General features: G+C 38.2%; 1 protein-coding gene across 1 annotated transcript in view; it reads right to left on the reverse strand.

Annotated features, from left to right (window-relative positions):
* The window catches only part of PXDNL (peroxidasin like), a 430,031-nt gene that overhangs the window by 238,881 nt on the left and 175,355 nt on the right, over positions 1–15,795 (reverse strand). The window contains exon 3 of the mRNA XM_063079245.1: positions 5,812–5,883. Coding sequence (XP_062935315.1) covers positions 5,812–5,883 — 72 coding nt within the window. The remainder of the gene's footprint in view (positions 1–5,811; positions 5,884–15,795) is intronic.

Here is a 15,795-nt window from a genome sequence, read left to right on the forward strand (position 1 = left end):
GGCATGGTAGGTGTTTATTACATGGTTATGGGATGGATAAATGGATGGAGGAATGGGTGGACAGATAGAAGCTAGATAGCTGGACTGTTGGGTTGCTGGATGCATGGATAGATGAACACATGGATAAAAACTGAAATTTTCTAACCAAAATATGCTAACAAAGTAACCAGATCTCAAAATTATAAAGTAATGCTGACATAGTATGCATCTCATACAGAGAAAATAGTTGCAAGCATAGCGAGAAAAGACAGATGTTGTACAGGGAAGCAGAATGACTGGTCCAAAGAGGATCTCCCAGGGGTCATTATCTGGGTTCCTCAGCTTGCTCCAGAAAATAGGTTTAGTTGGAAAACCCAAATATCTTTTATTCCTTTGGACACTAGAATAAAATCCACACTTGCCAAATTCATAAAAGACTAGTCAATAAATCAATTAACAAGAAATTGGACTACTCTTCTCAGGTCTTCAGCATATTCTTTCCCTGATGGCAAATCTATACAGAATTCAGATGACAGTCAGAGGGATTCTTTATGAAAACAGATTCAAAGCTGGATGATGTTAACGCTGTTCTTGCTGAGTTATGATAGTCTGATGCAGCTATGCCTCTGAGTGGATGAACCTGCTGAGTGGACCGGACCTCTGCACTCAGTAAGGCAGGGCACTCACTCCCAGGCAGGGCAGGAGATGTGGCCCTACTCTCCACTCCCACCCCAGACACCAGCTCCCTTTCCATTCCCACATTTGTTCTTCAGAAGGCCCTGGTATTCCACATCTGTGTCTTTGGCAAAGTTAATTACTCTGTGTTCATTTTCCCATCTATAAGCCATACAGGTTTGTTGCACTGATTAGTGATCATGAGCACCACTAATACACATGGTAAGTGGTAATAACTGATCGATCTGTAGTGTGATCTGAATATCAGAGTCACAGAGCAGGAAGGATTCACAGGAAGATACAATTCCCCAGCATAATCCAGTAACCAAGCTAGCGACCCAAGAGGGTATCAAGCGCCACACATCAGGAACCTTAGAGCACAGAGTGTGAGGAGATGATTGTCAAGAGGGCTGAAGATGTAAGTGAGGTTGAACCTTGTCTGTGATTTTAATGGGATTTTACTTCATTCCCAAAGCAAGGGGGAGCTGTTGAAGGACTCTTAAGAAGAGCGGCATGATTGAGTCTTTGTTTTAAAAAGATGACTGGCTACCCTTGAGAGATTTGGTAGAGGAAAGACTTGAGCAGAGAAATGAAGATTTGTGATAGGGTGATGGGTAAAGAGGATTAGAGGTAAAGCAGTACATTGGGGAGAGGTAGAAGGGGAAAATATGAACAGTGTTAATGTGGAGCCTGCAGGACTTGACAACTAACTAGCTGCAGTGGGGGGAGGCCAATGTGGTGCCAGGTAGTTAGTGTGGATGACTGTGTGAGTCCGTCATCATTTCCCCAGATAAGAAACATGTTTGCTGGGAAAAAATAATGAGTTACATTTAAGTGGTGTGGAGCCTGAAGCCCCTGTGGGGCGCGTTGGTGTAAATACTGAGTAAGCAATCAGGTGTGTGTGGATTTAAAAACACAGAAGCAATCTGGGCTGGAAATGAAGATTTAACAGCCAGCAGCATCTAGAAATGACGGCTGCTATGGAAGTGGATGTGCTCAACCACAGGGAGGTGCAGAGCATGAAGAACAGAGCCTGGGAGAGAATTCTGGGGGAGGAGTCTAAGCAGACAGAAGAAGCATCACTAACATCCAGGGGATCAGGAGGGTGAGCAATTAAACATGGTGACAAAGCAAATGACTTCAATACATTCACCAACATAATCAGCCTTTGTCAAAGAACTTTTAGCAGAGCGGTGGTGATGGAGGCTGGTTTGAATATGAGGGAAATTCCAAGATGGAAAGCTTGGCATGCAGACCCTCCTGCAATTATTTGGACCTTGTCACCCTGGCCAGCTGTATGTCTCATCATGCTCCATTCAGGCCCTGCAACCCAGTCGTTAAAAGACACTTGCCATTACCCAAACTTGCCAGACAATTTCTTGCCTTTTCTCATGCATCTTTGCAAAATTAAGCTAAAGTGTTGCTCCTCCCATCTGTGTAACCTACCCTCACTCCTGTGTCCCCCAGTGGGCATGACCTCTTCTCTCTGTGAGCACCTGTGCACCCATTGCACAGGTCCAGCCTGGTGACTAGCCCAGCATGTGCTTGATGGTGATTGCAACCTGGGCTTCAAGTCTTGGAACCCCCAGTCCTTATTTGAGTGTGGTAGATTGCAGAAATGGCCGCACATTCCTCCCATCCCCAGCTCACATCCCTTGGCAAGGTGATTTTGCTTCTTCACCCATAAAGAAGTGGAGCCTGTTTCTCCAATGCCTGAATCATATCTTAGCCATGTGGCTTGACTGGCCAAATGGGACACTAGCAAACATGACATAAACAAGGTTTGAAAGGTACTCATCCCTGACTACATTAGGGATAAGATCACTATGTGAGCAAGCACATTCGAGCTGCCTAAAGAGAGGCCATGTAGAGGAGAAAGGCAGCCCAGCTGATACTCAGCAATCGCAGGATATATGGGTGGAGCCATTCTAGACCAGAAGGTCTGAGCCAGACCAGAACAGAACTGCCCAGTCTGCCCATGAATCAATCATGAGAAATACCAACTCTTTATTGTCCTAAACCACTAAGTTCTGCAGTGGTTTGTTATACAGGAAAGGCCAACTGAGAGAGTAAACAAGAAAACATGGAAATTTCATTCATTTTGTAAGCTTGTCATTAAAATTCAGGAAGTAAGAGTAGCCAGAAATAGTAAGGTTCATATCTCTCAAAGTTATACTAGTAAAAGTCAGATTCTTCAATGGCATTTACTCATCCAATATTTCAACATAAAGTGAATTTTTTTTAATCTATGGATTGCAAAAGGAACGGAGCAGACTGTGAGTAAATTCAGACTGGAGAGAGATGGAAAAGGCCAGTGCTGGATAGACAATTGCATGTGACACCTTCAGTCAATGATCTGGAAGGCGAGTTTGTGCAGAGTGGGTAGCATTCAGTAATCAGAGCTCATGAGAACAGAGAAGCCCAGAGCTGGGCTAGAGGAAGAAGCAGCTATAGCACAGAGAACAAACTAAACTTGGGAAATGAGAACCACAGCCAGAAACAGAATCGCAGATTTTAATGCGGAATAAATTTCCTCTTTAAATACAAGCAAATCATGCCAAACTTATCTCAAACATGCCCAGACATGCAACAGTTTTTGCCCCATGGATAATTTTTTTAAAGATTGTTTAATTATCAGTGCCCACACACGTAACAGGATCCTTACCACATTTTGGATCACAATGATTTGATATCATTATCAATGCCCATAAGTAACAGGATCATTATCATTTGGATGCTAAGATGTTTCTGAATAAATATACTTTACTTTGGAGTTTATCATTAAATTAAAACAAACTTGGATGAAAATAAAGAATACTAAGAATGCTGTTCTTAAGAGTTGCTGGTCTGCCAAATCAAAGAAAAGAAACATTTTGCTCTCGGTTCCTCAATGTATCTTAGCTCTAAAATTCAGCTAACCTTAAATGAACCATAGTTCCCAAGGATATTGTCAAACAATTGTATTTTTTTCTTCTGAATCTGAAAGCAAAATTGGTCCTAAGATATTTCAATTTGTTTTTGCCCAAGGGAATCAATGATATGTTTTGAACCAAAACACATTAGAATTTTAGATGAGTTCAGAAATGCTTTTGTCTTAGAGAAAAGGATATGCTATCTTTTGTGTTTGGTAGGGTAAGACTGCAATTCCATGGTATATTTAATCTAATAAGAATTAACCTCCCGAATATACAAGCACTATGACTACTTAAGATAATATAAACACTTGAAATTCTTGGGGAAAGGCACGCTATCAATAATTGATAAATACACATGTTGCTGAGAAGGCAGAGGCTTTAATATCATTCCTCTCTCAAGAATAATTAACTCAACATAAATAAGAGCATTAATCAAACAAATATCAAGCATTTATGAAGCACTTTATGTTCATATATTTGTTCAATAATATTTCATGGACAGTTACTGTGTTCCAGATGCTGGGGTATGTGGTAAATAAGGAGGGCAGGGCCAATTGCTTTCACAAGTGCAGTGGGGAAATCAGAAAATAAACAAGTTAACAAGCAGTTGAGAAAAATGAACTTTTATGAACTTATCTGTAATAAATGACATAAACAAGCCATCAGGATAGAGAAAAAAAAAGGAGGTGATAATGACTTAAGGTGATTCCCAGAGGAAACAACATTAAAGATGAGACAGGACAGACTGGAGAAAGCAGTAACCAGCATGTGCGGCAGGCTGAGGGGGTAGAGGGCAGAGCTCACTGTGTTTGGAAAAATGAAGGGACAATGGATCGAGTTGTAAAAAGCACAGGAAAGAAAGTCGAATCTACCAGTATCACATCCTCTGAGTGGGTCCTCTAGTCCACAGCCCTCTTTTTCTCTGCACACTTGCCTGGTTTGCAAGGCAACGCTTGCTTGGCAATGTCACTGATAACACAGAAAGCCTGACTGCAGCATCCACGTGAGTGTGTCCATCATCTGCTGCTCAGCACAGCATTTATAAATTACCTTTGCCATCTCCTTGTTCATTAATCTGTTTGTTTTACTGTAAGGGTTACTCTTCACATGGCAGTGAGCAGAGACCCTCAGGGCAGGACTAGATGACACACAGGGAGAGGGACAAACGCCTTCGGGGACAGGGAGCAGACTTTTCACACGTCTGGTCTAGAAGCTTGAAGGATCCTTAGTAACATGCAAAACATGGAAATCAAGAATGGCATGTTAGGTGATTACGAATGACTGAGGCAGCAAACAGGATGGACTGATTCTGAGAGGACATCAGGACTCCAGGACTGAGTGGGGAAGGGTCATAGGAGGTCTTGCGTGTTAGGCTGGGCTAGCTCACAAGAGGCCGTCAGGCCCTTACGCTGGGGTGTAATAGGAACTCTAGTGCTTCAGAAAGATGCTGCCGTTGTGCAAATTAGATCACAGCACAAGGGTGGGATGGCATCTTCTCTTTAAAAAAATAACTTTAACTCTTTGAACAGAGCGCTTAACGAATCTACAAATGAACATATTTGTGTAACCATGTTAGTTACCTTGTCAACGTTCTCAGCGCTCACTCCTAACTGAAACAAATGTCCTTGCAGTGTCTTGCTCAGCCTCCCACAGAAGCATATCCAACTGTGACCCGCTGACATTCCATTTATCACCTGTGTTGCTTTCCGAGTCAGGACAGGCAGTTATGTAAAATACCTTTACTCCCGTTTACCAGTGGTACATAGAAGAAATGACAATTGTCAGGGGTCATACTTGTGAGCTCATCTTTCCAAAATCTAGTTCTTACCCAAGTTTAGTAAAGTTCCTAATTGTGATGTGTTCACTTTCACTGGTTTCAGAAGGTCTTGGATGGCTGGGTTGTTAGCATAAAGCTCCTTTCAGATGTATAAAATTTTTTACAATTACTGATTAATTAGACTGAATGTGAAATATTGGACAAATATGGTTTTGTTTTCATTTTTCTCCAATTCAGAATTTTTGTGGCAGGGATAGGGGTAGAAATGTGCATAAATATTCAAATATGTTCAGATGCACAATCTATTGAAAGCAGCAACTTACTGCCCTTGGGAATGGTCACACATGAGTTCTGTGTAAAGGCTGGCGGTGCTTTCCAAGAAGGTGAAGAATTACTTTAGTTAAAACAAAAAGGCAAAAGTAATCAATGAACATCATAAGCCATTGGTTTTTTCTCACAACTTACAGATATAGCAAATTTTCAAGTCCTTCAAAAGCATTTCTGGAAATCTTTCTGATTTGGTTGTTGTTCAGGAGACTGAAAAAACAAAAACAAACAAATGATTTCAGAATGAGAAACAGATTCTGCAAACATAAGAGTTCTGCTAAATGTAGTGCTTTACACAGTAGAAAAATATTTACTGACATAATTCACTAAATTTAGAAATTTCTAATTTTCTATTGTAAAAGGCTGTATTAAAACATTCGTTTGTCCCAAAAGATATTTCAAAGATAATTTATATTTATAAATTATCCTAAAATACCCCCCAAAAGAGCATTAAAAACCCAAGGGCAAAATTCCTGTTTTCCTAAAGCCCATCATCTGAAAGGAAAATTATCAACATAGTCATGGTAACAAAGGAGCATGTTCCTAAACAAACAGATGGAGAGTTTTTAACACTAAGGTTTAATCATTTTCCTTGGAAAAATAAATACAACAGTTACTGGCACACAGTGGACGTTCATTGTGTATTTTGTTGAACCATCAAACTGAAAGTCAATTACACCACAGGAAGTGAGGCTCTTATTACAGCACCATCAAATGGTCCAAAAGTGACTTCTAAAAAATCCAGGGAGAAAAATAACAGGTGGCAGAAGTAAATTGGATTTGAACAGTAAAATAAGTGACAGAAAATCACCTTTCAGCAACTTTGAAAGCTTTGGAGAGAATATTCTGGCAAATTTTAGATTTTTTTCTAGTAAATACACCTAAAATTTCTTTTAAATTTAAATTACCATGGTATGTCTAAACATATAGGGAAAGTCTGTTAATCAGATTGGCACACATTTTCCTGAATAACATCTAAAACTCCTAAAAATCTAAAAATCTACTGCCAGAGTCAAATGCTAGAGGATTAACTTTTAGTGTACTATAAAATATTTTTTGTGAGCTTTTTTTTTTTTTTCTGTATGATTAGGAAAACAGAAGTGTTTTAGCCAATGGAGCAGGTGATTATTTTAGTCATTAAACACAATTTCACAGATAGCTTAGAGATCCCTAATCTTGTCTGTTCCTCACCTACTCACTTATAGGCCTCAGTGCCAAATTCCTCAAACAGCACCTGAAGATACTTTCTGACACCCCAGCTGTATCATCAAAGCCACCACTCCTTGCTATTTGTGACTGCCTATTGTTCTGGCCATCAGGGGGGCAGAATAATCACCCTACAGCATGCATTACAGCTTGTGCCATACAGACATGATGTCAATTTCCACAGATATTTCTTAGCTTCATTCAGTAATCCAATAAACTTTATAATCCACCATGGGTTCAAGGAATTTTTAAGCTGGCTGAAAGCAAGTGGCTAGTCAATATATAGTTAATACCAGACACAAGCACTGTCCTGAGAGAATCTGTCATTTAGTTACTCTCTCTTTACACTCTAATTCTATTGCTCAAAATTAATTAATACATTTCCTTTAGGTTCCAAAACTATCACCATAAAAACATTTTTACTTGAAGAATAACTTTTCTATACCCTTATTCTATTAAATGCATGCACTAATGCATGCAGAATGCCATATACATATGTACACATGCATATGTAATTTGCACATCTGCTGTGATGTGTATATATGTGTGGTATGTGTATATAGTCTTGACTTCATCTGAACCACAGACCACAGGAAACAAGGTGAGTGACTGTTTCCTTAATTCTTCCACGATGGTACCTCGGAGAAAGAAGCTGATTCATTTCATACAAAGGATGCCTTTTGGCATCAGTTCTTATTTCTCTTTCAAAACCACAATTCTCAATTGGGAATTATATACATGTATTATAATTAATCTTTCTTCAGTACACAAAATGTGCTTGAATCCTGTGTTTCTACAGACTCTTGTACAGTTATCTAAATGTTAGTAAAAATAAAACATGAAATTTCCAAATATTGCACCAAATTTGTTTTTATTTTTTTAACATTATAATTCAATATGAATGTGAATATACTAAAGTATGACATCAAACAATTCAACTCATTTTCTTGGAAATGTTTTTATTGATGACAAGAAACAAATCCATTATCATGGCTCACTGTTGAATGTATTTTCCAATCACAAATACATATTCCTTGTCAACTTTTATTTAAAGCAATATGTTTTCCATCAAAATATCTTTATTATAATTTTAATGGATGGAATCTTTTCCTAGCAATGCTTTGGTTAAGAAATTGTAGAAACTGTCCTATATATTGTTTTTGCTTTATTTTTCATAAGGAAATGCTTTCAAAATTTCTGAGTGAGTCTATTGAAATTCAGGGCATAAAACAATTCCTAACACTCTTTCAACAAAAATCGGCACAAACTCAGGGAAATTGGCAGTTGTATTCTATATCCTAATATTGCCTATGATGCCAAGGAGAAAAAAAGAAAAGAAGCAAACAGAACTCCCAGGAAGAAAAATGTTATATTTTTACTGAGGAAATAAAAGAAAATAATTTCTGAAGACAGGATATCTGATTACTCTGATGGTCAAACCCTTGGGGGAAAAGAGGAGCCAGCAAGAGAACAATGGCCTGTCTTATCAGCTGTATCTTTTCTCGTGAAACTCAGAATGCCTGACCCATAGCCCCACAACGTGAAACATATACTTACATGTTTGATATCATACAAGTGTGGACTTGTGATTGGAAAGATTTTGTTAAAAAGCAGTAAGTGGCTATGGGGAAAGAGGAAAGCTCTTTGCATAGTTAGGTATTCATCAAAGTGCAAAATAAAACATACAAATAAAATTTATAAATAATAATAAATAAATAAAATTTAAAAAGCGAAATAGAGCTTTCTGATGTCTTAAATTTCTACTGGGAGTAATGCCAAGATTTACTCTGAAAGAGAATCATCTATTCACATTTAAATACAAATAAGATAGTTATTTTTTTTTGTAAGCGGCAATAACGTTGGTCTGTTTCTGCTTGTTGTGATTACGCTCACTTTTCATGTGGGCACGCTACAGAAAATATGGTTCTGCCACCCCTAACGCGGAAGGGTCGTGTACTTCATTTCCATGCACACTGAAGTAAGCAGAGTATAAAGCTGTCTATAAGCATAAACCGTGATTCCCGAGTTACTTGCGTAATTAGCAAAGAAGAGATTCATAACCAAAGTCAGTAATGACTATCTCTGATAATTTGCCATTGCCAATACCACACAAACATATTTATATTATAAGCACCACATTAATCATTTGCAGTTCAAAATAGTAAAAAAAAAAAAGGGGGCGGTGAGAGGGGAAAGGGGAAGAAAGGAAAGAAGGAAAAAAGCAAACTGATTTAAAGAACACAAATTCATTATCAAGTGCATATGTCACCTTTTTTTTTATATATATGCAATCTGTGGGTGATAAATTCTTTCAAAAATTCAGATTAACCATCCTCTCTCTCTTTTGAAAGTCTGAGTTCAAAATTTAAATGTTGTGAAGTAAAAGGAAAATAGTTACTTTGAGAACCTATGTCAATAGCCACCTGTTTCTTCTCCTATGTGTTCACTGAGCTGATCTTTGTTCCTTATTTCCACTTCGCTGTTTACCTTTTCCTTTGAAACTCTTCGTATGTAATAAATTGAACTTATGCTTATAATATGTGTTATAAACAGTTTTTCAAAGTTTATATAATTTGTACTGCTGCTTTTCTTTATTGTTGTATCATACAGATGTTTTAAATTTTTATGCAATGGAATTTATTGATTGTTTCTTTTTGGATTTTGGATTTTGTACCATGCTTAGCTTTCCCTGAGTCTGCAATTACATTAAAAACCCTATTTTTTTAAACTACTATGGTTTCATTTTAATGCTTAAATCTTTGAATCATCTGGAATTAATCTTATTTTTTCCACGTTACTTATATATTGTCATTGCTATTGACTGACATATTCATATTTTTCCCTGTGATGTGTAACATTAATGTAATCATATGCAAATTTCTAACATGTATCTGGGTCTATTTCTAGATGCACTACAATGGAAGTATTTCACATATTGCTGTTTTTTAATGTTTTATTCTCTCTATAGGGTAGTTTCTACCCCTCCTTTTTATTATTTTAATGGTTATTTTCACAGATTTTAAGGGGAATGTATTTTAGAAACATTCTTTAAGTTCCAAAAAAAGTCTTTTGAATACTTTGATTAATATTTAAATTTTACTATATTGCCTTTACCTATCTGAGAACATGTTTGTCTTTCTACTTGCCTAAATCATCTTTTTTATCTCAACACATACTTGAAGTAATCTCCTTGTGTGTGCTGTATATTTCTGATTAAGTCTACTCATACTATTTTTATCTTCTAGGTTGCTGATATACATCAGATTTTTTTTTTCCACCATTTTTCCGAACTGATGATTTTTTTTAACATAGGAGAGATGTTGATTTTTGAATACCATTTCCCAGTTGAATGTGAATGTCAGCATTAGACATCACATCCTACGCCAACCATGATATGTTTGCCTCCCCCTTTCCATAATTATAACTCATTTCAACCTTATACCTAGTAGCCCTGGATAACACTTAAACTTATGTGTTTGAGATTGTTTCTTGCTGATAAACTCACATGCTTAGATATATTAAGGAATACGATTTGCTTGGCCCATATCTTTAACTGGGCACTCTAAAGAAAACTACTTTATTGAATGTCAAGTTCTATAATCCCACATTCCCTTCTGTCTAGTGGTGGACACAGGAAACAGGGAGGGGCACAGAAGTGTCCTAAGCCCCTCAGAGGATTTTCCACATACAGCTCAGGGCACTCCAGCTGCCAAACCCCACAGGCCCTCTTTGAGAGTTAATTGGCACTAACAAAAAGTCATTAGTATGATCTCATTTCTTTCCTCAAAAGCCTGCAGTCCCTAATGATCATGACAAAGTTAACATGAAGCTCTGTCGTTTCTGGCTCTAGGGCTGGCTGTGATTGCAATGCCTCAACCCATTTTCTCCCCTCACTGTCAGTAACTGCTATAGCCAATCACTGGAATTGCTGGGAGACGACCACCCCATTAGGAGAGCCTCCCCTACCCACCGTCACTGCTCAGCACAAAAAGAAAGCTGAGTGATGACCAAAGTTGATATGTCGTATGGCTCATCTTGGGACAACTCTTTCATTGACTTCCAGGTTTCTTTTTTATCATGAAGCCACAAAGTTTTAATAGAACAGAGAAGAAGAGAACATATTTGAGCAAGACACAAGGGAAAGCTTTTTTCTTCTCTGCTTTGAACCTCATTTTCTGTATGATTCTTTAATATCAAAGTATGTACTCGAATAAACGAGGTGCTCTCTCAGGTCCCTTAACCCAGACCCCACCCACCTTCCACCTTCCTACTGTACCAGTATTAACCTGAAAATTCTAGAGATTTCATTCTGTTTTTTCTCCCTCCCCGTCTCTTCAGGGGGGTAACATCGCCTAGACATGGTGCTGAGGTCTGAATGTAACTGGTTTGTACCCACTCTAAGCACACATTAGATACATTACTATAAGTACTATGGGCATAATACCGTTTACTTCGATGATGACAGACTGGACCACATTTTTTCTTGAAACACGTATTTCAGAATTAATCAGGGAAAATTAATTTCTTTAGCATGATTAAAGCAGAGAATCCAATCTTAACAAGTCTGGAAAAAGAAGAGAGGAGAAGGCTCAGAGCCGGAGTCACCAAGTCCTATGTAGATTTAGAAGTGGGATGAACTTGCTTCTAGAAATGAGAATTTGGTTTGAGAGAGTGTTAATTTCTCCTACGTGAGTGAGATTTCATCACCATCTCCTCAAAGCTTCAATCGCTGACAGATTTCAGGATTAGATATAATGTCACTGCCTTAAGGCAGATTTTACCAATGATGAACATTCACTGCGACACCACATTTATAACCCATTATAAAGCAATGCTATAATTTTATAAATAGAAAGTCTCAACATGGTTTTTATGTCAGCCCTCTGCATACATTCCTTGTTCCTCAATGTTGCAGCCCATCAGCAATTTATGACGGTGCATTATAGTGGCAGCATTGAATGGCCAGACGGTGGCCTATAAGTGTCACTCCATCACCCTGCCATTGGCTCTGCCCAGTGACTGCCCTTCACTGTCAAAGCAATGGCCCACATGCCAACCCACAAAGATCTAGTCCACTTCACATACAAGAGTAACGGCAGGTGGGGTTTAGCCTGTGCCTGGGCTGAATTAGCCTGGAGCAACTCTGGAAGAGCATTAGGTTGTACTTTGAATGTGTCTGGACACATGCACACACACACAAACAGGCAGCTCATTGTGAGTCTCACATTTTGAAAAACCCAGGAAATCATGCACTCAGAAGATCTTCACAGGTGGTTTCCAGTACTTTTCTAAGATGTCCGTGCAAGAGCATCTGCACATGGAAGCAAGTAGACAGTCACGTGAGCGGGTTGCTCTGAGAGGCGTCACCAACGCTCCCTCTGTGGTCAGCCATGACGTCACATGCCCTGCAACTCACCTTCACAATAATGCTCCTTTGGGCTAGAAACTAAAATGAAAAAATTCTTTCTAGAGGAAAATACACACACACACACACACACACACACACATTTATATCCATATTTGTACTTATATATATATCTGGAAGGAAGAAAAGAAGGTCTGAGAAGGGTTAGGATACTGGACTGTTAACAGAGAATTCCTGGGGAAGCTTGAGAGGAATAAATCCAAAATATAACTCACCAATTTGACAGTTTGGCCAAAGGCCATTCCAATCTTCCTCAATCTCTAAATTAAATAAATGCACATGACATTTAAAAGCAGTATAATTTTAATTTGCCCATTTCATGAAATAAGATGACATTAAAAGATAGCATTTGGTACTGTATATCTGGTCATTTTAATTTGCAAAAGATAAACAAGAAGAACCCCAAATCATGTGAATAAAACGAACAAATACTGTCAATTTATTTTAATTAACTTCAACATTAGAATTGCATTCTTCAGGTATGATGCTTTTCCTTTAAATGCCATAAGTTTATTGGTTCTCTTGCTGCTGCTGGAAATAGCAATACCAAAAAGCATGCTGGATTTCCATGCAGTTTTCACATGTGCCACAAAGTGGCTGAGAAGCTTAAAGAAATAGAACTTTGAAAGGGTAATGACTTCTGCATCAGTAAATGCCGAATGGAAAATAATGTTAGTAAGACAGTGCTCTTTGAGTATTGGGGCTTTGTTTTAGGTTTGCTTGTTAATGTTCAGATTTTCTGTATTTTACAAGATGGCTGTAGCAAGTATATGTTAATTTTAAATGAAAAAGCACACTAATTTAAAAACATAAATGACACATGGGTTTAAGAAATGCCCCGTAGACTACTTCTCCTATTGACAATGGAAAGGAAAAAGAAAACCAAGAGGTTTTGAAAATTGTCTTCTTCACTTTTCTCTGCCTCCAATGGAACACACACACACATGCACACACACTTACATGCATGCACTGTGAGAAGCCTTCCACTACAGCCTTCTATGAACAAAGATTTCCAAGTGGTTGTAAAATGTCTTTTGACAAAATCCCCATCATTTAGAAATTCACTGCTTCTTTTTTGGCTGCCAAGTTGCAGCTCCCGTTGAGTCATTGTGCAGCAAAAATGGTCTTCTGAGCCCCCAGGTGCTGCCTCTTTACGAAATCTGCCAGTCACCCAGGTCCTCCATATGGCAACAGCAGGACTGAAGCTAAAGGGCAAAGACACCAGCAATTACCAAAGCAGAGAATGGGCCAGAAATAGGAAGCACGAACAAAGCGAAGTCCGAAAGGTGAGGGCTTGCAACCTGGAAGTCAGCAGGTGTCAGCATTCAGGAGAAAGTCTTTTTCCATGGACTTCAATAAACTAAACGGTAAATGAAAAACTGAATAAAAACTTGCCTGATGGATCGGCTAGACACAGAACGCGGATGGAGCTGCAATCTGAGAACCAGGCACCCTGGAATTGCCACTATATTTTTCTGGAAAACATTATCTGCTTTTAAAGAGAAAGGTGCAGCAGTCTCCAGCTCTGGGTAGACCGTTCGGATTTTAGTGCCCCTTCCTCAGCTCACTGTGAAGTGAGTCCTCAGCTTACAGCTCCTGAGGGTGCATGTCCTGTGGCGGGCAGGGATGCTAATAAACGGCAGTGCCTGGGCCTCTCCGGGCAGAGCAGGTGTGCAGAAGGTAAATGTGAAATCAACAAGCTGCTGCTCCGAATGGGATCTGATCATAGAGAGAGGCAGTAAAGCAGCACAGTGGCTAAAATTCAGTGCTCGGTACTCATGTAGACCCACGTTTGAATCCCAGAGCCAAGTTTACCATCCAAGCCTGCAAAATGAGAGAAGAATATATACCCGCTCCTATACAATTGTTCTGAGGATCAAGGTGGTACAGTCTGTACCTTAATGAGTGCTCGAAAACTGCTGGTGACTCTCACTGAAAGAACAGTCAATATACTAGTTCCAGCATTCTTTTACACAGGCGAATGCTCTAGTATTTCCTGTATATTTCTGGAAATATTTCCAGACTTGGAAGCACAGGCTGGAGCACATGACCTGTAACACGGATCGGATTTCAAAAATTTTGGTGTGAAACCTATTTGTATTTTTAAGGGAACACCTGAAAGTATAGTTTTGAACACAATGAAGATGTTACAGAGAAAAATTTGGACAAAATTTTTCATCGAACTAAAAGTAATAGCCAAACACATGACAGCTAATAATTATATTTTTGAGAGATATCACAAAGGAATCTTCCATATGTTGCAGGTTTCACAAATGCCTCTAATCCTGGGCTAAGGGGCTAAAAAAACTCTCAAAAAGTGAGATGGAAAATAAAGATTTTTCCTAATTTGCTGTACACAATAGTGTAATTTATTTCTAGAGTGATTTTAGGCAACACATGACAAACATTTTTCCTTACTTTCTTGCCTGTTACTGTTTTCTTGGAACTCCAGATATTACAAATGCCTAATTCATTAAGTAACCATGGCATTTGCATATTTCCAGCTGAAACATTCTTACAACTCAACCACTTATAGATACAAAAATAGTTTCTTCTGACGACTGAATAAATCACTTCTCAGTGCTTCCTCAGGGCAATTCTTATTTTCATAAGCTTCTACAGAAATGAAAATTAGATTATACATAGTGATGTAGTTTACCCTTTATAAGTTTAATAATAGATTGATTCATGAGCCAGACTTTTCTTATTTACTAATTACTAATATACTGTAAACTAAAGAAAAAGTACTTTTCTATCTCACTAACTCCCCTTTTAAAATATTGTAGGAATACATATCAAGTATATCTGTATTCAAATGGATTTTATAAATATTACTCTCAAATTTCCTCTGCTGTCATGTGTGAGAACATATTACAAATATCCACACATCATAAAGTTGCTACTAATCTGTAGGTATTAGAATAGTATTTGATTGCTTTATAGTAACACACAGATATGCATTCCATATAATATAAATGGAATAATAACAAAAGTTGATATTCTACAACTATAGAGCATTTAAAAGCATGTTATTAATTGCCTATTGTGTGCTGGTATAGTTAAAAAGTTATTGAAAAAAATGGCACATTATATAAAAATAATATTACAGGACAGTGTTTGTGTGTGTATGTATGCACCAGATGAGTGATATAGTACAACAGAAACTCAGACTTTGGAGGATTAGAAGGCAGAAGTCTAAGATGCCTCATTCCCAAGATCATATTTTATCTTTGAATATGATGAGATATCCTGCCAGTGACTGGTACCTTACTTATGCAAAAGGAATTTTGCAGATGTAGTTAAGATGACTAATCAGCTGATTGTGTTCATCAAAGTGAGATTATCTGAGCGGTCCTGATTTAATCTCAGGAGCCCTTTAAAAGTAGAGGATTTTCTCTACTTTTGGCAGAAGAGGAAGCCAGAGAGACGCAAAACTTAAGAAAAATTTGGTGGACTTTGGCTGACTTTGAAGATGCAGAGGGCTACCTGCC

The sequence above is a fragment of the Cynocephalus volans genome, chromosome 15, assembly GCF_027409185.1.
Source record: "Cynocephalus volans isolate mCynVol1 chromosome 15, mCynVol1.pri, whole genome shotgun sequence".
NCBI lineage: Eukaryota > Metazoa > Chordata > Mammalia > Dermoptera > Cynocephalidae > Cynocephalus > Cynocephalus volans.